Here is a 26,394-nt window from a genome sequence, read left to right as displayed (position 1 = left end):
TTTACATCAGCAGATGCAACAGTTACTCCTGTTGTGTACCTGCCATAGGCTGGGATGCGGCAAAAGCCCCAGGCGACAGCCGTTAGGACCCTGCAGAAGCCTCTCTGAGGCTCCCGACGGGCGGAAACTGTGCTTCCGGGAAACCGGGAGTGGGGCTGCGGCGATCCGCAGCTGAGCCACTCCTCATCTTTCTGAGTCCAGGAAGCACACCACACTAAACTCTGTTTTACTCTTATACCGTAGTCACAGTGTAGCTAAATGGGACATACAAGAAAATGTAGTGAATAAAACTTAGCTGACTCACATCTCCAGATTGTCACTCTGGGAGCAGTAATTACAGATTCTAGTTGCTAAGGATCTAAGTCTTAAATTTTTCTCTCTTTCTGTTCTAGTCTTGTGGATGACCGGTGTGTGGTACAACCTGAAGCTGGTGACCTTAACAATCCCCCTAAGAAATTCAGAGGTGAGACGTTTTCATTTGATAAACATTCAAATTCTGCTCCTACCCAATCAAAGCTAAACTACACTTCTGTTAAATATGCCATTGGCCCTCATGTTATTTAACTGTTTTATTTACTAACCAAATAAATCAGGACTGTGTTGTGTGGGAGGTGTTACTCTTTGCTGCTGCCATAGTCCTGACCCAGAGTGCCCTTTGCTGCAGTAGTTTCCATTGGCATCAGTGGGAGCTTTCACCCAGAGGCAAATAATTGAGGTTGGAGCAGGAGCAGTGGGTTAAAGCCCCCAGCCCATGCTGTAGACAAATTAAGCACACTGGCCCTTGTAACATGTATTTTGGGTTTGAATCAAGTTTCTTCAGATTAACAGCTGCATGCATGAGATGACATAGGACACTGAGTTGCTTGATTTTTGATTTTTTTTGCAACTAGATGGAATTTAATGTCTTTCTGACTGAGACTGGAAAATCAGTTTTTTAAAAAAAGTATATTGAACAGCATTGTCTGGAAACAGCATTGCATTCTTGTTTCTACTTCATTTGGTTTTTAATACTACAGATAAATCAGCCTAAGGATCAACCTAATTTTGAGACTGCACAATGAGGTATTCTTGTAATGACCACAATGTCTATGTAGTCTCATTACATTTTCTCTAGGTGTGGAAACTTGATAGTCCATTTTGTGCTTTAAATAGCTTCTGGCATTGGATAAACAAAAGCAGGAATAAATGGACAAAGCAATGACTAGGCTCTTCGCTTGGATGTGGCTAGGATGTGGCTCTTGGCTTGATCCGAACAACATTTTATGAGCAGAAAGCTCACCTCTTTATCAGATTTATTATGTTACAGGTTTAGTCATAAGAGCTAAGCTGTTGCCAGATAAAAAGTAATTCTATATGTCTTTTAACTGTAGTAAAACTGGTCTTCTCATTTTGAGGTTCTACAAATGTAGTATAAAACCAAAAAACCGCACACACAACCTGAAACTTGCTCATTGCCTAAACTTTGAAGTGCCTAAACTCTGTGGTACTTTTAAGATGATGTTAATTGAGTTAATGATGCTTCTAGGATGTTCTGTTCTGCTAGATTCTGATTTTCACTGACAATCACTATTTATCTTTTAAGAGAAAACCTTGTAAGATGTCTTTCTTGTTTTGGGGGGCATTATAGTGTTTTGGCCAGTGGCAATGTAGGGTTGTTGCCTCAATGCCTTGCTTGTCCAGAAGCATCTTTCTAACCACTATTGGAAACTGAATACTGGACTATATGGACTTTTGACTTGATTCAAAAGGAATCTTCTTATGTGATGCCTCATTTTTATAGAGCAGTGTTTCTCAAACTGTCAGTCGGGACCCATTAGGTGAGTCATGAACCAATTTCAGGTGGGTCCCCATTCATTTCAATATTTTATTTTTAATATATTAGACTTGATGCTACCATGGGATGTGACTGCATTTGGGGAAATGTGAGATCTGTACTTTGAACAGGCTACTCTGTATATGCTTTTAATAATGATAGTCAATGGGACTTACTCCTGGGTAGGATTGCAGCCTACCCAGTTTTCCTGCTTGATGATGTCACTTCCGGTCATGAAGTAACTTCCGGTGGGTCCTGACTGATTCTTATTCTAAAAAGTGGATCCCGGTGCTAAATGTGTGAGAACCACTGATATAGAGAGTTTGCTCTGAAGCATTTTTAGCTCTGCAGATTGATTCTGCTTTTGTGGGTTGGGAGAGAGGGAGAACATGTGCCTCCACAGCTACACTGGCAAAACAAAGCCATGGCAAAACAAGGCATAAATGCAAGGCTGCAGTGTACTGTTGTATTATCACAGTGGATAGTCTCAAAATAGTCTCAAAATGGCCACTGGTGAAACACATTTTATCATAATAGTCATAATATATAGAGATTTTTCACCTGTCTTAATACAAAAGAACTAACAATAGCAGTGATCTGATTGCACTGAGGAGGAGGTATAATGTCTTTATGCTCCATCCAATGTAGCGTTGGCTTAATTGTGTGTTAGAATATTCTAAGGGAGGGCTGGGTGAGTGGATAGATGCTACTTATGCTTAATTGGAATGCTGTTGACTAAATTGGAATAAAAAGTCTACCAAATAAACAGATACCCTAGTAGGTATAATGGCTGTTTCTTGCATGATGCAACAGCTTTACTATTCCTTCTCAAACTAAACTCTTCCCAGATGAGGTATATTTGCCACTTCTAATACCAAGATTATCTCCATGTAGGCAAAGGTGCTGTGAGAAGGATCTGTTTTTGATGCAGCTCTTTGCTGTCAAGGCCAAATAGTTGTACACGGTGTCCCTAAACCAAGCATTATCCCTGGGAATTGTTATAGAACTTGTCTCTTAAGTTAACTTTTCAGAAGGTGAAATGTGCCTTGGAACCTCAGTACCGGCTTCTGAAAGGCATTCCAAGTGTGTTCTGATAGCTGGATTGGAACAGAATCTGCTACCTGCTGCAATCTGATTTGTAAGGATAGAGATGAAGTAACGCATTAACCTTCTCCATATGCTGTAGTACAGGGGGTCTCAAAGTGTAAGTTGCAATTTGTTATAATATTGGGGGGGGGGCAACTGCAGTGGCAGTTTGAAGACCTGTGGCTGTGGTGGTTGCTTCAAGCAGCAGGTTAATGGTCTTATGACTGCTAAATTGCTTCCACTGTTCTCCTCATTTCACAGTTTAGATTGGAAAAGGAAGGAGAATAGAAAAGGAGGAGGGAAGTTCTTAGCTGAGAGAGGAGTAGAGGCTGGTACATTGGGTAATGGATGGCAACATTTGGCATGCTGCCTCAGGTGCCCGGAAGTCTTTGGCTGGCTCTAGGAAGGCAGATATATGGGATAGGGTTTGGACAGGTGGGTGAAGCAGAAAGTGTTTTGACTCCTGCTTCCGAGTAAACAATGTACTTGATTGTAATGCGGGAACCCTAGTATAGGGTGGAAGCATAGACCTGCAGTAAGGGGAACCGGTAGTAAGCAACAACTTGAAGAATTCAGTCTAAAATAGTCAATTTACCAGCACACAGAAGCAAGCACTGAGAATGATCAACTAAAACGTTCCCACGCTAGCATTTTCAAGCTAGAAAGATAGCAATTGTTCAAGGAAGTTTGGGAGCAAGTTACTTAGTACAGAATGTGAGAAAAGTATATAGAACGTGACACTATATGGATTACTGCTAGGCTACAATGGTACAGATTGAGTAATCCATAAACAGGGAGGGCAGCGGCAGCCAAATTTAGTTCTGCGAATTTTATATCTCCATATTTTTAAATTCTTTATTGGGAAGCCTAAGCTCCTCCTTGTAAAGTCCTGGATTTCCACATCTTTAATCAAGCCTGCTTTTCTGCTTCAAAGATAATTTTGGTGTGGCCTGTTTTGTGCTTGCAAAGAAGGAAAGAAAAATGTCCTGTGCTCAAAATGAAAACTCAGTTGCACAGCTGGTAATGGTTCTTGGCATAATCTTTGTCAGCTGTATAGTTTAGGTGTGGTACTACCACATAGGCAGAGAAGATGCTCAACCTGTGTTGTGCAAAGATAAGATACTTGAAAGCTGAAAAATCTGATATTTTGTTGTATAAAGTAATGTGCTCATGGCCTGTTGGGCTTGAACTAGGAACTGTGGACTTATGACTAGGAACTAGCAGTTGTTTCTGACTATGTATTTTGGATCTTACTTTTTTGCCTCTTCCTGATCAGCACAGTAGTTTAGGCAGGCCCCCTTATCCACGAATATCAGCAAATTCAGTTATCCAGATACAGCCCCCCACGTTCCCATTGTATTACCTTATTTTTCGTGTGGTTGCACCAGCCTTCTTTTCTTGCTTTAAACTTGCTTAAACGAAGCAATGTGACATGCAGAGAACCAGCCTGCACACTAAAAGGCAAAGAACAGGAAGCAGAATAGTTCCTCCTTCCTGTTAGTCTCTCTGTAGCGTGCAGGTTGGTTGCCTGCATGTCACATTGCTTTGTTTAAAGCAAGTTTAAAGCAAGAAACGCAAATTTTTTCAGTGCAACTACACAAAAATAAGGTAAGGTAATGGGTGTGGGGGGTGCTACTTATACAATTTGGTTGGCAACCTTCAGTCTCAAAAGACTATGGTATAACTTATACAGCATTCTCCCATATTCATGGTTTTCTTATCCATGGGGGGAGGAATGGAACCACCATGGATATAGGGGCTTGCCTGTAGTTTCTACCTGCTGTAGTTTCATTTCCAGTTTAAGCCTCTGTTTTGAGCAACTGACTGGGGACTCTGGATTGGAAAACACAGTACAGCTATCTATGGTCCCAGCCTGGGCTTTTGAATTATGTATGCTTATGCTCATGCTATTATAACCGTCCCCCACAAAAAAAAAAACACCTTCAATCAGAGAAGACTGGTTCTTATCAAGCCACAACCAATTAGGTTGAAGCTGTCCAGTTTACAAATCTCACTTCTGTAAGGTAATGCCTTGGTGAACTTCAGGCAAGTCATCGGTTCAGTTCAGATGTGGTCCTATATGTCCAAAGTATTCCATGCTAATGTCCCAGCACCATTCTCATATCCAGAAGCATTTTGACTGTGGTTTTTCTTCATAGGTTTTTTGCTTACCGGAGATCTGTCAAATCCACATCCACAGAATATGTACTTGCCATACTTTGGAAAAGATGTGGCTTCTTCATTCTGCATGCAGCTGTAAACAATAAAAAAATAAATATAATTTGGTATAGGATGATAGAAGGCTGCCTTATAGAGAATCAGACTGTAAGTCGGTCTAGGTCAGTACTTCAAGCACTGACTACCATTGGCTCTCCAGGATTTCAAAGTGGAATTTTGCTTTGTCCTAGCTGGAGATGCCAAGGATTGAACTTGAGACCTGTGCAAAGCATTTGCATTACTCGTGAGCCACAACTCTCCTTCCCCCCCCCCCAATGAGTATAAAAATTTGTTTCTGTAAAATGCAGTGAATGCACATGGTTCTGTTCCAGCGCCTATGCATTTGTAGAGGACAACTACAGTTCAGCTGGGATTCTTGCATGTGTGTACATGACCGTTTAAATATATTTATGTTTCACAAGAATAAGCACTACAGCGAATGTAAAGCTGATGTACGAGCTCATTGTAATTGAATGTAATGCTCGTACTATTGGCAAATGTGAATTGTTGCATCAAGTTGGTGTTTCTCTCACCTAGGGCTTTATCTTCTTAAATTAAGACTGTATTATCAGCATTATTTTAAACAATTACTTGCTTTAGACGTGTTCTGGAAGAACTGGAATTGCTTTTTGTCCTGTTGTCTTGTGTGCTTCAATATCAATAGCCTAGCACTTGAGATAAGTCTTGCTGCAGATTCTCCTGTGACACCTTTGTAATTATCCATGGGTTTGTTCAGGATGTGGAAATAAGTAGTTATTGAATCTCTTTCCTTGCAGTGCAAGACTTGAAAGGTTCATAATGTCTTGGTGATAGCTGCAGGAACATGAGGTTATTAAATGCTTCAGTGGTAGGAATTTGTATTCTTGGAGATTAGGAAATCTGCCAGATGAAGATGTGGGATGGTTTGGCAGAGGAATTTCATGGTATCTTCATCATCGGCTCATTACCTTAGTCTACTACTGAGAAATTGCTTTCCCCAAAAGAGCTGGCCCTCTAAAAGCAACAGTTTAAAGTGACCTGAAAGAGTGTGTGTGGCCTCTCCTTGTCTGTTAAGGGAGTGGAAAAATTGGCTGTTTAGCCATGGTTTTTGATTAGTATTAAAAAAAAAAAACCCAAAATCAATCTATTAGTATTAGTACACCTTTTAATCTGGCCTTGAAGAATTATTATTAAAGAATATTTATTCACCACTGTTCAACCAAGAACTTCACAACAGTTTACAGAGATAAGCAAATGTCCCTCTGTCCCCAAAGGGCTTGGGATCGAAAGAAGATGTAGATGAGACACCAGCAACAGCCACTGGAAAAGACTCCACGCTGGGGTGAAAAGTTGCTCTCTCCTCGCTGTCTCTGTCCATAAGACGTCCAGTGACCAGTGACCAGTGTCCAGTGACCATCTCTTTTAGGGATTTTAGGGCCATCATCTATAATCAGAAACTTTTTGCAAAAATGATCTTTATTTATTGTGAGTTGTAGTGCGTTGAGTAATCAATGGAGCTCTCCAATCGTCCAGCCGATTAACCTCAGAGGCTCGAATTGCATACCACTAACTTGTCAGTCTTCTCTACATTTAATTTCGCTATGTTTAACAAATGCCGCAAAGGTAAAATATTGCATCTGTGGCACTCATCAACTCTGTCCAAGTAACTATAAAGCCCAGGGTAGTGCACTGGAGTGAATCTGCTTTGTATGCAGGAGGTTCTAGGATTGGTCTCTGCAATTTCCAGTTTAAAACAAAACAAGAACAATCAGATAGTACATGATGAGAAAATAACTCTGGCTGAGAACCTGGGAAGTTTTTACTAGGCACAATCTATGAGATGGGCTAGATAAACCATTAGTCTAAAATAAGACAAGTTTGTATGTTGTAACCCAAAAGCCAGTCTTGTTGCAATATTAGCTAGTTATTGAGGCACTGGTTTCCCCCCCCCCTTCCCTCATCTGCCAAGGACAACTTTGTGCAAATCATGCTTCAGATCTCAAAGGAAAATAGCATTTCTGGTATCTGAAAAAATATATACCATTAGCTATGTAGAGATGGTTTAAATAGAACCTAATACAGTGGTGCCTCGCATAACGAATGCCCCGCGCAGCGAAAAACTCGCATAACGAAAGAGTTTTTCGATTGAGTTTGGTAACTCGCATAACGAAAATTTCTGGCCGTGCTTCGCATAACGAAAAAATTTTTAGGTCCGTGCTTCGCATAACGAAAACTTTTTAGGTCCGTGCTTTGCATAACGAATTTTTTAAAAATTAAAAATTTCGTGTATGCTTCAAATTTTAGAAATCCTCTGTACAGTATGTATGCCTTTACAGAGCACATAACACTTTGTAAACCAAATTTGACTTCATTTTGACCTTTTTTGCCCATAGGAACGCATTAATTAGATTTCAATGCATTCCTATGGGAAAACGTGATTCGCATAACGAAAGGATTCGTGGAACGGATTAATTTCGTTATGCGAGGCACCACTGTATCTGGGTCAGCAATATACTGCCCTTCTCATTGGCCATTGGAGCAATCTGTATTTTGCAATTCACCTTTTTCCTCCCCCTATGCAAGCATCAAGAAGCCTCTTTGCTTCTCCAAACTCTCTATGAAAGGAGCTCCAACCAGAATGTTAATGTCCAGGCCATCTTGTCCTTGGTGCCTGAGGAAGCCTGTATTGTTAGACTTCTTCGCCCTTAAGTATTTCTAAATGATTACCACCTATGTGAATTAGTAAAACTTAGGGGGAAGCATGGTTACACAAGCATGGGGCTTGTGCAAAGGTTACCCAGCTTGCTTCAGGACTAAGTGAGTACATGAACCATGTCCAAACCCAGTGTCCTCTCTGCTTTATCATACAGACTCCACTGGCTCTCCAGTACCAAGAGAGGACTTCAGGATAAGGAGAGATGAGTTTCCTGCTCCTAGTTATAGCCAAAGTTTAGTAGCTTTAGAACTGTTTGAAAACTGGGACTGGAGCTTTGGTACTGATGGCAATGTAGGGTGAAGGCACTGGTGTTCCTGGAGGTGGGGAACACTAAGTCACATCGGGTGCTTCTTGCTTTTGCAGTTGCAACTGGTTCTGAAGGCAAAGAGGAGGGGCCACTTACACCAGTGGCCAGGCGCCTGATGAAACAGAGTGTCTCCCCTCCCCCAAACACCAAAGGGTGAAGGGAAAGATTGATACAATCTGCATATGTAATACTGGAAATGGAGCAAGACTAGTGGCAGCTAGTTTTAATATGTACATTACCGTATTTTTCGCTCCATAAGACACCCCTAGTTTTTAGAGGAGGAAAACAGGAAAAAAATATTCTGAACCAAATAGTGTAATAAAATATTTAATGAACTATAACAGAATAACATTTGAACCATGTAAAGTGAACAGCAGTCAACAGTGGCATTAAGAACCATTATCACTGTCATTAACAAATGGAGAGACTTAAATGTTTGAGTACTCTAGTTTTCTGGAAACCCCAAGAACTCAGAATTTATAAAGCTCACAAAAGCAGGTGCACACAAATAGGGGATCACATTAGCTTTACAATGATGTTCTGCCAAATCCCAATCCACTGGGCCTTGTGCCCGCTTAAGGCTGATCAGTCCCCCTTGTGCAACTCACCAGTGCAGCAAGCAAAAGTGAGTCCAGTTCCAGTCCACAGATGCCAAGTAAATCAGTCCCATCAATCAGAGTTGCCAAATCAGAGTCCAGAACCAATAAGCCAAATTACAGTCCAAGGTCAGGTTCTAGGTAGGTCAGTCAAATCCATCAGGGTATCCAAGTCCAGTCAGATTCCAAATTCAATAAAGTCTCCTCTCCTACCTCCAACCTGCACTCCTTCAAAACCCACAAACCCTTTCTGCCTCAGGTACTTCTTATATCCCTGAGGGCCCTATTGCCTTCAAGTGGCTGCAGCTGTGCAGCACACGCTGCTGGATGCCCAGGCCTTACCCTTACACTGCTGACACCACACCTACCTCTTCGCCAGTTCCCATACAATACAATACAAATGAACAAATGGAAAGTCCAACCACAACTTGAATTCTCAAGACACAACAAACCTCTGGATTTATGGTGAGAACTAAGCCTTACCTGGGGCTTGTGCAATAGCAAACACTGGCATTCTGACCAAGGAGACAGTTTTTTTCTTTGTGATGGGGGGGGGGCTTACATTCAGATGCTGGATGAGGTGAGTAAAAGCGCCCCTCCCCTGCTGTGTGAGTGTGTGGGGGGGGGGCAGAGCATCTGTGTGTGTAAGAGAAGGGGGCAGCCTGTGTGTGTGAGAGAGGGGGGAAAGTGTTTGTGTTGCAGAGAAGTTGTGATGCTCCAGGCTTGGGGGGGGGGAAGAGTCTGTGATGCTCTAGGCTTGGGGGGGGGCAAGAGTCTGTGATGCTCCAGGCTTTGGGGGGGGGGGAGAGAGGCTGTGATGCTCCAGGTTTGGGGGGCAGAAGAGAGAAGCTGTGATGATCCAGGCCTGGGGGGAGAGAGGATGTGATTCTCCAGGCTTGGGGGGGGGAGAGAGGCTTTCCTGGGAGTAAGCCCCCCTGTCTCTAATGGGACTTACTTCTGAGTAGACACGTGGGCTTGCGAGGCTCAGGCTCTGGCGGGCTGCGGTGCCTTGGAGCCCTGCTCATCGCCCTCGCGCTCGGTCTGGGGCTGGGGCTGCCACAGTCCGCGCGGGTGCTGAGGAAAGGCAGGAGCCCCCCCCCCCCGGCCAGCTCAGCCTCTGACTGCCTGGGGAAGCCGAGCAGAGCAGAGCGAGTGGCCAGGGGGCGGGGCCGGGGGCGGTTTTTTTTTTTTTTTGCGGTATTCGCTCTATAAGACACACACACATTTCCCCCAACTTTTTTGGGGGGGAAAAGTGTGTCTTATGGAGCGAAAAATACGGTATGTGTTCAACCTGGGAATTTACACTAACTCGTAACAGGATGTGATGATTGCATCTGGCTTAGACGCCTTTAAAAGGGAATTGGACAGATTTATGGAGAAAAAGTCCATCATGGGTAACAAGTCATGATGAATATATGCAACCTCCTAGTTATAGAAATAGGCTAACTCTGAATGACAGGTGTAAGGGAGTGGCATCTGTTAGAGGTATCTTGTCTTGTGTGCTCCCTGAGGCATTGGGTGGGCCATTGTGGGGTGCAGGAGGCTGGACTGCATGGGCCCTTGGCCTCATCCATCAGGGCTCTTCTAAACTTTATTTCCCTTTCTTCCTGCAAAAAGTGCATAACTTCTGGGCAAGACTGAGAGCAAACATGTGAAAAGGTTGAGTTAGCTATTAAGTAGAACACTATTGCTAATAAATCTAGCTCTGATATTGTAGACAGAGGAGTATTGTGGTTTTGTTGCCATAGTTCCTGTGTAAAATCTGACCTTAGCTGCAATAATGCGGTATTAGAAAGAACTAGATAATCAGTTTTCTAAAATTAGTGTGTTCCCTACTCAATAAGCCAGTATGAGCAAGATATTTAATGAAAATACTTGGTTACAAAGTACCATGGGATTTAAATACCTTGATGAGTCTATGGGGAATTGAGATCTCGGCTGCTTAGCCTCATTGAACCTTGTAAAACACCATTAAGAGTGCAAGTACTTGAGAATCTAGTGAAATAAACTGAAAGATGGTGGTCTAGGTATTTCTTCCCAAACTGTCTAAATTCTTTGACTGGAAGTCCAAAATCCTGTAGTCCACAATACTTTGAGGCAAATGTTGCCTTCCTTTTAACCTTACAAATTATGGACATTCTGGGCAAAATGTCCACAATGGCTGTAATCCTGTACTTACCTGGAAATAAGCCCCACTGAACTTAATGGGGCTTCCTTCAGAGTGGGTACTCTTGTGTTGCAAGAGGCTTTTTGTGACCAGGATAATCAAGGCTATTTAGTCCATATTTGTTTGAACTATTAATATGGAGTTAGGAAACCTTGAAACTTCACAGCTGCGTAGCTCAGAACCCAGCCAAGCTGTGATCTGTGAGCTCAGAGCTGTTTGTTCCCAAAAATGTGACAATGACATACATCATTGCCATATGTCCAGAAATGCTGCTGTGCAACTGGTGAAGGGGTCTTTATAGTGCAATGGTTCCCAAACTTTTTTGACTGGTGGCTCCTTTGACCTACTGGGCCATTGGTTGTGGCTCCCCTTTATGGCACCATCAGGATGGTCAGTTTTTTTGCAAGGATTCCTTGGTTCCCTGGGGAGCCAGGCTCACAGTTTTGGAACAACTGCCTTAGGAGAATATTGCATATCAGTAACACTAAATGGTGTCTGTAGTTCATTTGATCACAGAAATTTCAGTTTTCAAGATGGTTATGATATTATGTGTATGATACAACTTTGCCCCAATTCAGTCTTTTTAAAATACATATTTGTTCTTTACTCCTTCCAGAAACGCATTTCTTCCACCCCTTCCAAACACACGCTTTTGAAGTTTGGAAACAGGATGGCTTAAAACTTGTTCAGAGTAATCTGAACTAATCTGCCCCCACAAAAATAAGAGCTCTGCATGTTATGGCTCAGGTCCCGAAATAGGAAGCCAATAAAACTGTGAGTGGGTGGTATTCCCACATAAATGTGTGTGTGTTTAATACCTGGATAGTTTTACAAGTTGGAAATAAACCTTTTGACTTGTTCTATGGGGCATGAGCAGACAGCAGAACAGGGAGACAGACAGAACCAAGGCAGGGGAAAGAACTACAAGAGTAGAAAGCAGCAGTCTTAACTACCTCCTTTGCAAGAAGTGTAACAAATCCTGTCTCAGTATAATGGAGTTTTGCATATATTTATAGATACATGGCTCCTGCACTTGCTGCTTGTGAAGAGGGTAGGGCAGAAGAATACAGAATTCATACCGACCAATTATCTTGGAAATTTGTTGTTGGCAACCTTCAGTCTCAAGAGACTATGGTATCGCGCTCTGAAAGGTGGTTTTGGAACATCGTCTAGTGTGGCTGAAAAGGCCGATTCCCTTCCACAACGGGAGCAAGTGCAGTCTGTCCCTGGTCTGTCTCCCTGGCTATGGGCCTTCCTTCTTTGCCTCTTAGCCTCAGACTGTTGGCCAAGTGTCTCTTCAAACTGGGAAAGGCCATGCTGCACAGCCTGCCTCCAAGGGGGCCGCTCAGAGGCCAGGGTTTCCCACTTGTTGAGGTCCACTCCTAAGGCCTTCAGATCCCTCTTGCAGATGTCCTTGTATCGCAGCTGTGGTCTACCTGTAGGGCGCTTTCCTTGCACGAGTTCTCCATAGAGGAGATCCTTTGGGATCCGGCCATCATCCATTCTCACGACATGACCGAGCCAACGCAGGCATCTCTGTTTCAGCAGTGCATACATGCTAGGGATTCCAGCACGTTCCAGGACTGTGTTGTTTGAACTTTGTCCTGCCAGGTGATGCCGAGAATGCGTCGGAGGCAGCGCATGTGGAAAGCGTTCAGTTTCCTCTCCTGTTGTGAGCCATGACTCGCTGCAGTACAGAAGTGTACTCAGGACGCAAGCTCTGTAGACCTGGATCTTGGTATGTTCCGTCAGCTTCTTGTTGGACCAGATTCTCTTTGTGAGTCTGGAAAACGAGGTAGCTGCTTTACCGATGCGTTTGTTTAGTTCGGTATCGAGAGAAAGAGTGTCAGATATCGTTGAGCCAAGGTACACAAAGTCATGGACAACCTCCAGTTCATGCGCAGAGATTGTAATGCAGGGAGGTGAGTCCACATCCTGAACCATGACCTGTGTTTTCTTCAGGCTGATCGTCAGTCCAAAATCTTGGCAGGCCTTGCTAAAACGATCTGTGAGCTGCTGGAGATCTTTGGCAAGGCACCTGGGCAGGCCTTGCTAAAATGATCCATGAGCTGCTGGAGATCTTTGGCAAGGCACCTGGAAAAGACAGCATCCCTGCTGAAGTCCTAAAGTGCTGCAAAGAGATCATCGTCACTGAGCTGCATGAAATCCTCTGCCTCTGCTGGAGAGAAGGTGGAGTACCTCAAGACATGAGGGATGCAAACATCATCACGCTGTACAAGAACAAAGGCGACAGGGGTGACTGCAATAACTACTGTGGCATCTCTCTCCTTAGCGTTGTAGGAAAGTTGTTTGCCCGAGTTGCACTAAAGAGGCTCCAGGTACTTGCAGAGAGCGTTTATCCAGAATCACAGTGCAGATTCCGAGCCAACAGGTCCACCACTGATATGGTATTCTCCCTTAGACAACTGCAGGAGAAATGCAGGGAACAGCGACAGCCACTCTTTATATCCTTCATAGATCTCATGAAGGCCTTCGACCTGGTCAGCAGGGATGGCCTCTTCAAGATTCTCCCCAAGATTGGATGTCCACCCAGGCTCCTCAGCATCATCAGATCCTTCCACAAGGACATGAAGGGCACTGTTGTCTTCGATGGCTCCACATCAGACCCCTTTGACATCCGAAGTGGCGTGAAGCAGGGCTGTGTTCTTGCACCAACCTTGTTTGGGATTTTCTTCGCTGTCCTGCTGAAGCAGGCCTTTGGAACTGCAACAGAAGGCATCTATTTCAGATCAGACGGAAAGCTCTTCAACCTCTCCAGACTGAGAGCAAAGTCCAAAGTCCAGCTGAAATGTCTGCGTGACTTCCTCTTTGCCGACGATGCAGCTGTCACTACCCACTCTGCCAAAGATCTTGGAAATGGGGAAGAGGTATGAGATCTGTTTGAGTTCATGCCACTAGCTGAGGTTAGAGGGCAAGTTGCTTAGTAGATGCTGGGGCACTAGAGAACAGGAACAGGTTAAAGCAGTGGTTCTCAAACTTTGTAGCAACAGGACTCACTTTTAGAATGGCAGTCTTGTTGGGACCCACCAGAATAACCTGGAAGTTATTCCAGAATAACCAGAATAACCAGAAGTGACATCAATTTAGTCTTCAAACCTAAGCTATGATTAGCCAAAGGTCCCATTACACAGTGCACTTGTGCTGATATTTTGCATAGCTTGGATTTCAAAGCAGAACATACATTTGGATCCTTCTCGAATCATATAGCACTCCCCCCTTTCCAGTGTCCCGTCTACCCTCCTATTCAGCGCAAAGCACCATGGCTCTTTTCCACTGGGACCACCCCCCCCCCAAACGTTTTAGCAACGTTGGGCTAAAGGACAAGGAACACAGATTTACATTCAGAGATACTAATACAGCATATTTGATATCTAGATCTATGGAAGGTGCACACAAATTGGTTTCCACTAAGCTGTTGGGCTATACAGCTTGCAAAGGACAAGAAACCTATTTAGAGCAGGTTAATAGTCTGATAAGTGCACTATTGTTTTCCAAACCAAAGGGACCTTTGTCTTGTCTGGATTTTATTTTGTTTACCCTGATCCAGTCCCCAACCACCTCTAGGCAGTGCTCTGGGATTTTAACAGCCACCTCTCTGATTAGCTAACATAAGAGACACGGAATACAGATGACATCCAGCAATGACGGCACACTATTCCAAAGCTTCAGAAGATCTCTCCCAGTGGTTTCATATAGGTATTAAACAACATAGGGGACAAAAAGAATCCTGTGACACCTCATGTCAAATGCCAAGGTGCTGAACAGGTGTTCTCCATTAATACCTTCTGAAATCCATAAGCCAGGAAGGATTGACAGACAGTACCCTTCCAACCAACCTAGAACACCATGGTGGTTGGTATTCCGCAGTCCAATCCTATCCTCAACATTGCTGCTGGCTACAGTAATGCCAAAATGGCTACTGCTGCAATCCAGTGGCACTGCTGGTGGAAGCCTGATGCTTTCGTCCCTTTCCCTCAAAGGAAAGCCCCAAACCCCGCAATGGAGGCTCTCAAGTCTGTGCTGGCTATTTTGCCCTACCCCAAGACACTCACTGCCACTTGATGCTCTTACCATGTTGCCAATGGCATCCGTTCAGCATTGGGCTCAGCACCAACTGCGGCTGGGCTGGCACCAGTGGACCCTATACAGAGGGTGTTGTAAACGTGCTTTACAGCATGTTTATAACATCCAGTGCCAGTGCTGGAACTCAGCACTGGGGCTGGCACATAATAGGATTGGGCTCCAAAGCCACTGAGAAGTCCAGCAGGACCCATAGGGACCCTCTTTACCTTTCTGGTCTGCAGCATAGATCATCTACCAACAGCAAAGTCTGTTTCCATCCTGAAACCAAATTGAAAGGGGTCTAGACAATCGGTTTCATCCTGGATGCTCTGGAGCAGAGATGTCACCACCAGCTCAGAGATCTTGCCCAGATATGGGAGGATGGAGACAGGGTGGTTACTGTCTTGCACCTTGGAGTTCAAGGACTGCTTCTTCAGAAGGGGGCAAACCACTGCCAACTTTGACATGGCTGACTACACTCCCTCTATCAGAGATGTATGAATTATCCTCCTTTTCCACGGCCAGAACACCTCCTGGGCATATTTAACAATCCAAGGTGGGCAAAGGTCCAGTGAGAAGGTGGTTGACTCACCTTGCAAAGGATGATCACAATTCTGCTCTGAGTACTTCCTATTGTTAGGGGCGTGTGTGTTTGGTGCAAATCTCTCTTTAAACGTCTCATGCTTGTTTGTATGTGAAGTAACTCTGTATAATATAGTTCCTCAGACCTTGACATGTGCCCTTGAGTTTGTCATAGTGGTTTTGTTATGCAGTCTCTGAAAACTTGCCTGTCCAGTTCCTCTGCTTTAGGGATTATTTCCCAGTATCCTGCTTGAAAGCCTTCAAGGTGCCAGATTGATGGGTTTCACTTGACTAGCAGCACAAAATGATTGCATCCTGTCTTGAGAGAGAGAGAGAGAGAGAGCTTTTTATTTAATAGCAAGGAATGTTTCAACTGCAGACCATCTCTAAACTCTGCACTGTGTGACTTGGAGCCAGACTCTCTCACGCATAGTTGCCCCATGTCTGTTTTTCATAAGGAGTGTGCAGGAAATGAGAGTGAAACCCACCCTTGTTGTGCTCTGCTGCTGGTCGAGGTTTCTTCAGGCTGGATCCAATACCGAAAGTGAGCCAGGCAAAAAGAGAACTGCTTAAAGCAGCTTTGTGTGACAAGATGGGAAAGAGGGGCGGTTTTTGTTGCCTTCTCATGCATGCTAAATAAAAAGTGGTCACAAAGTCCCTGTGCTTGGGAGTGAAGTCTTTTTAAGATGGCATAGGGACTTTGTGGCCATGCTTTGAAATTATTAGGTGTTAAGGCGGAAGAATTTGAGGTAAGGCTGTGCTTTGAATATAGAAAGATATGACACATATCTGAGTCCTCCATGGTAACTGGAAGCTGTTTGTTTGAATCTTCACTCTGAAGATTCAGCGGCTGCTCATTGCATTTTTGTCCACTTCGCTGTATGCCAAAGTATCTGCATCATACTTGACCATACAAATATAATTTGTCTCCATCACGTGATGGGTGTGTTGCTAGAATCTAAAGCACAGGCAAATTAACCTTGTATTCTGCTGCAGGGGTCAGAATTCTCTGAATCGAACAGTACATCCGGATAGGTTAACCTGAGAAAAAACAACTAGCTCAAGGCCTCTCAGTGAACAGCACCATACCCCCTCTTGATATTTAAAAATTCTTTGACTTTTTTCACTGGTGTACCTAGAGGAGGGCAAACAGGGCAAATACCCCAGGCTCTGACCCTCCAGGGGCGCTCCTCAAGCCTACCCCCCGTTGCTTGCCCGCCTGCTTTTTTCTTTAAAGGGAGAGAAGCCGGCAGCTGTGCTGGCTTCTGTTCCTTTAAGAAAAACCTCCTCCTGATGGAGGAGGGGCGCCCAGGAGCGCTTCTGGAGAGGCAGCAAGAAGCTGCCTCTTTGGCAGTGACTCAGTGCCAGAGTGGGCCGCCCCCCAACCTTCTCCTTTATAGGAGGAGAGAGCAGAGGCGCCCTAGAGCGTCAGTACCACTCCTCTCGCGCTGATGCTCTGGCCCGGGCACCCCTGCCCTCTTGCTGCCTCGAGAGAGGCCTCCGGAAGCGAGAGGGCGGCCTAGAGCATCAGCGCTGACTTTCTGGCCCAGGCACCCCTGCCGTTCGCTGCCTCCAGAAGCAAGAGGGCGGCCTAAAGCATCAGCGCTGACGCTCTGGCCCGGGTGCCCCTTCCTCTCGCTGCCTCCGGAGAGTCCTCTGGAAGCGAGAGGGTGGCCTCTAGGCTTCCCGGGCCCTGATGGAGACTTCCACACCTCTTGTAAGTGGCGCGGACGAAGCCTCCTTTGGAGCAGTCTGGGGATGCTGGAAGCAGCACCCCAGACAGGCGGGCTTCCAGCAGCCCCAAACTGCTCCAATAGAGAACTCTACGCTGCTTACACGCAGTGCAGAAGTCTCCATCGGGGCCTCAGCTGCCTCCTTTGTTCCCACTTTCTTCCAAAGGGAGAGTGGAGGAGGTAGCTGCACGGAAGTTATTGCGGTGACGATGACATCACTGCAATTACTTCCGGGTCACGGGTGGGGGGGCGGAAAAGGGGTGCGGGAAACCGGGGGTTGCCCCAGGCACCGGGACCCCCAGGTATGCCACTGATGGTTATTGATAACCAGACCAGACATGGTTAACCCTTCCTGTATTGGTGTATTTGCTGCAATAGCAGTGGAAGGGGTTTGTCCTTGCCTAACGTGTTTTCCTTACATATTATGCTGTTCAGGAAGAACCCGAGCAAACTAAAGAAGGGCAGAGAGTCTGATGGGTGCTACAGGGAGGCAGAGAAGCTCTGGGTAATAGACAAGTGAGATTGAGAGTGGGATGCCAGTGGTTGGCAGCCATTGATTAGGCTTGCTGATCTCTGCAAATGTGGCCCTGGTGTTAACAACTGCATAAGCATTTCATTTGATGGAGCTCTTCTCAGCATGGAGAATCGGGAGCTGAAGAGTCCTCTGGGTCAGGATTTCCTGTGTTGGGTGGGACCTTGGTGGGGGCAGTAAGCAAGAAGGTACAATAGACATTTGCAGAGGATATGCACAAACTAACATATTACTTGGGTCACCAAAATGGTTTTTAAGCCATTTCTGCCCAACATTGCATAAACGCAACAAGAATCAAATTGCACACCTATGGGCTTGGCAGAAATGGGTTAAGATGGTCTCTAATGGACTTCTGCATGACCCAGATTATCACCTGGAAGTTTTCCCCACTGTCGTTCCTTCAAACTGTGGATTCTTCTGGTATGATGGCAAAAGGTAGTTTCTGGTTGATGGTCTGCATAGTTTACACAGTTTTGAGGTGTAAGGTAAATTATAGTTACCAGGAAGAAGTGGGGATTCCATGCACACGAAGAAGGCATGTGAGATCACAGAATGTTCCGCCGACACAAACCGCTGACCTCCAGCAACTACACGAGCTGCTGCATTCTGTACTAGTGGTAGCTTCCGGATCGTCTTCAGGGGCAACCCCATGCAGAGCACGTTACAGTAATCTAATCTTGATGTCACCATGGCATGGACTACCATGGCATGGACCACCATGACCAAATCCGCCTGAGACAGTTACGCCCACAGCAGCTAGGTAAAGGTGTTCCTGGCCACGATCGACACCTGAACATCCAAGAGCAGCTTGAGTCCAGGAGAACCCCCAAGCTGTGAACCTGCTCTTTTGGGGGAGTGCAACCCCATTCAGGGCAGGGAGATAGTCTAGCACCCACATCGTGCATTTCTGAACCATGGGGACCTCTATCTTGTCAGGGTTTAACCTCAGCTTGTTTGCCCTCATCCAGATCCCAACTGCGTCCAGGCAGTTTCCCCCTTCCAGTTAAAGTTTCCTCATTTTATATAGTATTGCTATGTTATGCTTTGGCGGCTCTGTTGTGAAAAGGGGCATGAAAATGAATCTTTTGGGGGGGGGGTTGTGTTTGTGCTAGAAATTGCAAAGTTAGCATGAATAAATTATCCAAATATACCTTTGCTTGGTGTGAACTGGAAGCAATTGGTACACATTGCTGTTGTTGCTAGGTCATGTCTAAGTGGAATGCTGTGTCTTTTATTCCAGCGTGTTGGCATTTTTGTGTGTTTTTAAGTCAGAACTTTGTGATCTGCTTAGTCTGTATCCAGTTACAGAATGGCTATATATTAACAGGATTTTGAAGAAACTTTGATTTTAAAGTTTTATTTGTCTGTTTTCTCCAGATAGTACAATGGCTTGCCTTGTTGTGCTTGCTTCTGACTTTGGAGATTAGGAGGAAGGTCATTGCTGGAGGAAAGGTGCCCCTCTCTATTAAAGGTTTGGCAACCTTAGAAGTAATGTCTGTTTTGGTTAATTTGGGGATTAAAAGCAATTTCATATGGCCTCTATTACAGGTGTTTTAACAAATGCTTTGTAATTGTGGGAATATTGTGAGTGAGATAAAATGGATAAGAGAGAATCTAAATGAATTTAGTTTTAGTTTTGTCATCCTTGCAGCTTTTTAGTCACACTGCCTCATTCGAAATGTCTTCATCGTTCTGAACCAAAAATATACAATGGGTTTTTTGTCATGTTGTGTTAAAGCAAACACTCTCATTTATGGATGGATGAGATTCTATGCTACCTGAATCCACTTGATCAAATACATTGATTCAGAAAGGAATTGGTTCATACCGTTCCCTAAGCAATAGCAAGTGCCAGGTTAGCTTTTTAAGGGGCATTCAGTCTTAAACCAGTGTCCATTAACACTACACAGCACAGTGTGGGAAGGTTTCAGAAGACCTTTATCCTGTTATCTCTCCACCCAAAGCAGGAATGGGCAGAAGGGCCCCATCATCTCTCTGATACTGTATCAGGAGCCAAGAAAAAAAAATTAATTTGCATTTCAAATTTGAATACATTTGAATAAATTTACATAAATGAATATATTAGAGAAAGAAGGTATATGAATGAATTAATAATACATATGAGAATTATAATAGGCATGTAGAACCACATGAGAATTATGAACTGTTTGCCACACACCTCTTGCACAAGACCAAGCCAGAAACACATGGAGACATAAGTTGTTCAGAGGCAATGGGGAGAGGGTTAAAATAATGCCCAGAGAAGCAGAAAATGCATGGAGACTATAAAAGACCTTGCTCTAACTTGGCCCACAGCTTGCATCTGGGGGTCCTGACTGGCAGTTGTGGGCCACCACAGGTTCTTACAGTCTCCGAAGGGCCAGAGGCTCATTGGAGCCTAGGGGCTCACTACATGCTGGATTGGGAGTCCCTGAGGGTCACAAATGGCCTCTGGGCTAGGGTTTGCCCTCCCCTGAGCCAAGGTCTCAAATGTTTTGCTCCACTAACATCAGTGGCATCACTAGGATTCGCGTCACCAGGTGCGGGAGGCCTGGCGTCACCCCATGCAGTGGGCGGGGCAGCACCCCAGGTGGTGGGCGTGGTGATGTACCATTGCCCCGCCCCCACTGGTTTTTTGGCTGTACCTTTTGATAGAATAGAGATATTGCAACATGGTTTGATTCATTGCATTCTGCATGAAATTACGCATTGATTGATAAGGAACATGATGGTATTATTCCTCCAAACACTGATTTTAGTGATTTTGAAAACTTGTAGAGTCACACACACACACACACACACACACACACACACACACACCCTGTCAACTTACACCTTAATGCAGCAGTTCTCAAACTTTTAGCATCCGGACCCACTTTTTAGAATAACAATCTGTCCAGGACCCATTGGAAGTGATGTCATGGCCAGAAGTGACATCATCAAGCAAATTAAAATAAATAATTATAAATAATTAAATTAAAAGAAAAGAAATAATTAAGTAAGGGGGAGCCAGCTCTGTTCCACCAAGTGAATTTTCTTTGTAGTCTGCCTACAATAACACCCCCCCCCCCAAAAAAAAAGAATCAGTGAGATTTTCAGCCCTCCCTAGTGCCCAGTTTAAAGTTTTTTCTATTTCAGGCATATCAGGATAAAGACCCACCTGGCTTTACAAGTGCAAAATAGAAAACATTCCCCTTACCAGTAGAAACCTCTTTTTCTTGTCCTTTTTAGTGGGGGGGAGGCTGCCTTATTGATCTTTTGTTGCGCTCCAGTTCCATCAGATCGGGACCATTCTGGTAGCCTCACATTCCCCTTTGCCTGGCCTGATCACAAGCCAAGGCACGTCTGCCTACTCATGAGTAAACGCGACCATGTGGCTTAGCTTTGCTTTCCATAGAGCTCAATACATTCACAGCTAGGAGGGAGGGACCTCCTTCTCTGGTGTTTTTGGGGGGCTGCATTCATTGGCTCAGGACCATTCTGGTGTTGTTGGAATCCTCTCAGCCTGCCCTTTCCAAAGCACTAAGTCATGTTTGCCTACTCGCAAGTAAACGTGCGATACAGCTTGGTTTCACTTTTGCATTTTTTTGTTTCTGGTTTTTTGGCCACAATTTTGAAGGAAAGGAGCTATTTCACTCTGGTTTTTTGCATTGCATTCTGCTGGAAATTCCACATCCAATTGTTTATGGCATGACAGGGTTGCTCCTAAAACTGCGATTTTAGTGCGTCACGCCCCCAGTGTGTGTCACCCCTCTTGCATGTCGCCCGGTGCGGCCTGCACCCCCCTAGTGAGGCCACTGACTAACATGCAACTTCTGAACTGAGGTGTTTTGTTTTCTGTGGAGGTGTGCTATCAGAAGCATAGTTTATCATCCTGTACACTTGCAGCTATTCAGGAAGAAGGAAAGAGATATTGGCTGGGCCACCTCTAAAGGTGTCACAAGTGTTTACTTTGTGCCTGTATTCAGTCCTGGAATAAAGGGATTATGGAAGTGACTCTGAGGTGGTGCAAAATGCATTTTATCAAGTGTTAAGTAATTGCAGAGTTTTCACATATCATCTGGTATTAAAAGAAAGGGTAGTATTTCCAGACAGATTTGAATTTTTTTTCCTGTAGAAGTTAATGGTTTCAGGAATCTGGTGTCATCTCCAGTAATTAAGTTCTCATAGCAAAATAGAAATCTATTCCTTCTGGAACTATGAAGTCCTCTCTCCTACCCCCCCCCCAACCCTCTCTTTAAACTGTAGCAGCGATTGGCACTTATGTTACTGGGGGAGTGAGGAGTTCTGGTATGCATGCCTTTTCCCATTGTACCAAAGGATCCTTTTAAAGTACACAAACAGCTTAATGACCAAATATAGAATGAAGAAGGCATAAAGGGCTGATGTGTACCAATTCAATTTATTGTAGGAAAAACCCTGTGGGGGAAGAGAGTGAGATGGAGAGAGACACACAGGCAGGGAGGGATTAAATGTACAGTATATGAAGAACCATCAGTTTAATGGGGAGAGAATTTCAGGTGTGTTGGGGGGATGAGAAAGGGTCCCTATGAGTTGCTACTTAGTCTATTCTTTTACCTAGCTCTTTTTATTAAGGAAACCATTAATGCAATGAAGAGTGTGATTGTTTACTTCAGTCTTCTTTATGGGCAAAAGCACAATTTTTTATTGGCCCTCAGGTGATAATTTTGGTTTGACCTATTTGACCATTCTTATTTTTCATGCTTTCTAAACTTGAAATGGAAAATCTAATTCATCTGGAAAGATACAATTCCTTTCAGCATTGTAGTACCACACTGCAGAAAGATGAAACTGCAGAAATGCCCCTTTCTATCAGAAGAGTGAAGGGAATACAGTACATGTTTATATTGAATCTATAAACAAATCTATAAATTGAATCTAATTGAAAAATTATAGTGATAATAGATCAGAGGCTTGGTGATCACAGAATGTGCCTGACCACAATGACTTGGAGAGAAACCTTTTTTTATTTGTGAAAAGTTGTTTCAGTTATTTCTATAGTGTTAAAAATAATTTGAAGTGGCATATTAATCTTTCAGCGATCATAATTTAAGACAGTGATTCATCATGCATTTGATATGTGGCCCTGAACAGGAACTGAAGCATGGACAAATCTTAATGTGTGAGAAAGAAGAAATGTTTTTAGTTTAATCAAGCAAAATTCTTTAATTGTAACTATTCTGTGATTTCTAAATCTTCATGTCAGATGGGAGTAATGCCTGCTGCATTAAGATTGGTTGTAACCATTGTGTTGTAGTGCAGTGGTTCTCCAACTTTTTAGCCCTGGAACCCACTTTTTAGAACCCATGATCTGTTGGGGTCTGCCAGAAGTTATGTCATTAACCTGGAAGTGATGTCATGGTCGGAAGTGATATCAAGCAGGAAAATTAACACCCCCATACAACCAAATTATATCAAATCAATTAAGTAAGTAAATTAAAAGTTTACAATTAGTATAAGTTTATGTCAGTGCCCTTTCCAGCACTGACATAAGGGCAATGCAGCTCTAAGGTAAGGGAACAAACATTCCCTTACTTTGAGGAGGCCTCCGTGAGTGACAACCGACGGCAGGATGCAGCACATCTCCCATTGGCACTGCCATGCCAGTGCTGGAAAGCACTGGCATAAGGGGTTAGGATTGCGCCCTGAAATAAAAAGAACCCTCCTAACCCTCCCAATCATTTGCTGATCTGTTTAAAAAAAATTCCCCCCAAATCCCCCAGGTTGCAATCCTATCCACATTTTAAAAATAAAATACACATTGAAATGAATGGGGGCTTATCTGAAAGTGGCTTGCTACCCACTTAGTGGGTCTTGACCCACAGTTTGAAACACTGTTTAAGTGGATTGCTGCTTACTTCCCCCAGCCCTAGGGCTATCTTGTCTATACCCTTTGGGGAGCAACCAAAGCCCAGGGGTCAGGTTGCTGGATATAGGTGCAAGAGCAGAAGCAATGAATGGTCAGACAGAAAATCAAGAGACAGCAGACGTATTGAGGGTTGAGAGTGCAGAGAGAGAGAGAGAAGCTGATTCTACTAGCCTCCTCCTGCGTTTTTATTGTACTTGCAACATTGCTACATTCAGTTCTCAGATAAAGCCACATTAGAATCTCATACAGGGGAGAGAACAATGGGTGCTTCTTCACAGAGTGCTGTATCAGCTATTGTCACACTTCAGCCTGGGAACTAGCATCCCTGTCGGTTTGCCAACAAGGGAGGGTTTGCCCGCAATTGCCATCGCACCAAGGCTTTCTGTGTGCTTCTGCTTAAGCACTTAAAAACACCACAATATACTTTTTACTTTTCACAGTTCTCCATTCAGGGTTTGTGTGTGTGTATAAATAAACTCACTTCTTTTCCTACATATCTAAAGGATTCTAAGCAAACAGCCAGTCATGTCTGTTCATGTCTTCTATTTGAAATATACTTTGCCATTTGTTAATGGAACTTGGAGGAGGGCACATGAGATGTCCAGGTGGCCCTCTATTCAGGTACCGGCCAGACCCAGTCATGTTTCATTTTAGATATCCAACTGTAACAGGACACTTCTAACTATTCTTAGGGATCAGTCCTATCCAGTTTTCCAGTGCTTATGCAGCTGTGCCAACAGGGCATGTGCTGCATCCAGTGGTGTGGAGTTGGTCATGGAAGCCTCCTCAAGGTACGAGAATGTTGGTTCACTTATCTTGGGGTTGCACTGCAGCTGCATCTGTGCTGCAAAGTTGGATAGGGTTGGGCCCTTAGACCCCATGTCCTGAACACTTCTATTTAAAATCTGTGGATGGATGCAGGAACATAGAAACATGACAAACATAACTTGCCCTCATTTGTATTTCAGTTCCCATGGCCATTGTACCAATGAGCCCAAACTCATTCACCTCTCCCATTTATGCACATTCCATATGCAAACTCAATTGGGCCAATGACCCCAAACTCATTCACCTCTCCCATTTATGCAAATTCCACATGCAAATTCAATTTATGCAAATTGCTTCTGCTGTGGTGCACTCTAAGAAAAAAAAGTCAGCGCAGTTTCTTTCCTATAAGGTTTGTAGTCAGACGTTTTCTGACCTTGTCCTCCTCTGTATTGTCTGTCCTCCAGTCTGCAGTTGTTAGAACTCACCCACATGGAACAGCAAGCAAAACATAAAATTTAAATGTGAGTAGGGTATTAAAGCATGTATAAAGCATGAAAGTCTGATTGACTAGAGCAGGGATGCCCAAACCAAGGCCATGGGGCCATATGCGGCCCTCGAGGTCTCTCAATGCGGCCCTCAGGGAGCCCCCAGTCTCCAATGAGCCTCTGGCCCACTGGAGATTTGTTGGAGCCCGCACTGGCCTGACACAACTGCTGTCAGTGTGAGATTGACTGTTTGACCTCTCGCGTGAGCTGTGGGATAAGGGCTTCCTCCACAGCTTGCTGTTTCACATCTGTGATGCAGTAGCGGCAGCAAAGGAAAGGCCAGCCTTGCTTTGTGCAAGGCCTTTTATAGACCTTGAGCTATTGCAAGACCTTCATTCATTCATATAAGTTCATCTTTAATATATTCATTTATGTATACTTATGTAAATATGTTCAAATTTTAAATGTAAATTAATTCTTTTTCCCCCCGGCACAGTGTCAGAGAGCTGATGTGGCCCTCCTGCCAAAAACTTTGGACACCCCTGGACTGGAGAATTGGGTCTCCTTGAACAATTCTAAAAGCATATGCTAGTGCTCAAGGTTGAAATGATTTTTGCAAACTGGTGCAGTGTTAAGTCAAATGCTGCTCTAGGTTTTGAGATTTTTCCCTTTCATGGAAGCTGAGAAGGCTGTGTGTTTAGCTTTCTCTGTGGGAGGTCTAATATCAGATGGTGGCATTTCAGTGTTCTGTCAGTGTTAGGAGACATTTATTTTCTGGGGCAAAGCAGAGAAACTGGCATAGCAGCATATGCAACAATATATCAAAAATCACTGTTAATGATAAAGTCCTAGTGGACTACTTCTGAAGTAGGAGGACCTTTTGATTAGCTTTCTAAACCACTTGCAGCACAAAAACTAGCAGATGAATGTCCAGTGTAAAAGTTTGTTGCCTGAAATTTCCTGTTCCCCACACCCTGCCCATTTCATGTTTTATTTAATCTTCTATACCAGTGGTTCTCGGGTGTTTTAGACTGGGACCCACTTTTCATGATGACAATCTGCCTGGGACCCACCAGAAGTGATGTCATTAACCTGGAAGAGATGCCATGTCCGGAAGAGACATCATCAAGCAGGAAGTGACATCACTGTGACGCCAATGCCAGAAGTGATATCATTAAGCAGGAAGTGACATCACTTCCAGGTTCTCACCTAGGAACTCATAAACTTCAAATGATAAGAGAAAACATTCCAGCACAGAAGCTTTTCCAGTTCTCTGTTCTGTGCTACATTGCTACCAAGCATTGTGTGTGTGAAGAGTGTGCTTGCTTCCGGCTAGTGTTGAGCATGGTATTTATATATTTTGAATATGCCCATCAGTGTTCATGGCAGCTTGCAAACTAACTACCCTGAAACCTCCTACAGATCCAGCAAAACCAGACT

General features: G+C 44.1%; 1 protein-coding gene across 1 annotated transcript in view; it reads left to right on the top strand.

Annotated features, from left to right (window-relative positions):
* ITPR1 (inositol 1,4,5-trisphosphate receptor type 1) overlaps nucleotides 1-26,394 on the top strand; it is a 281,488-nt gene that overhangs the window by 40,718 nt on the left and 214,376 nt on the right. The window contains exon 3 of the mRNA XM_066617382.1: nucleotides 393-463. Coding sequence (XP_066473479.1) covers nucleotides 393-463 — 71 coding nt within the window. The remainder of the gene's footprint in view (nucleotides 1-392; nucleotides 464-26,394) is intronic.

Source organism: Tiliqua scincoides, chromosome 2 (genome assembly GCF_035046505.1).
Source record: "Tiliqua scincoides isolate rTilSci1 chromosome 2, rTilSci1.hap2, whole genome shotgun sequence".
NCBI classification, from domain to species: Eukaryota; Metazoa; Chordata; class Lepidosauria; order Squamata; family Scincidae; genus Tiliqua; species Tiliqua scincoides.
This window is presented reverse-complemented; position numbering and strand designations above follow the sequence as displayed.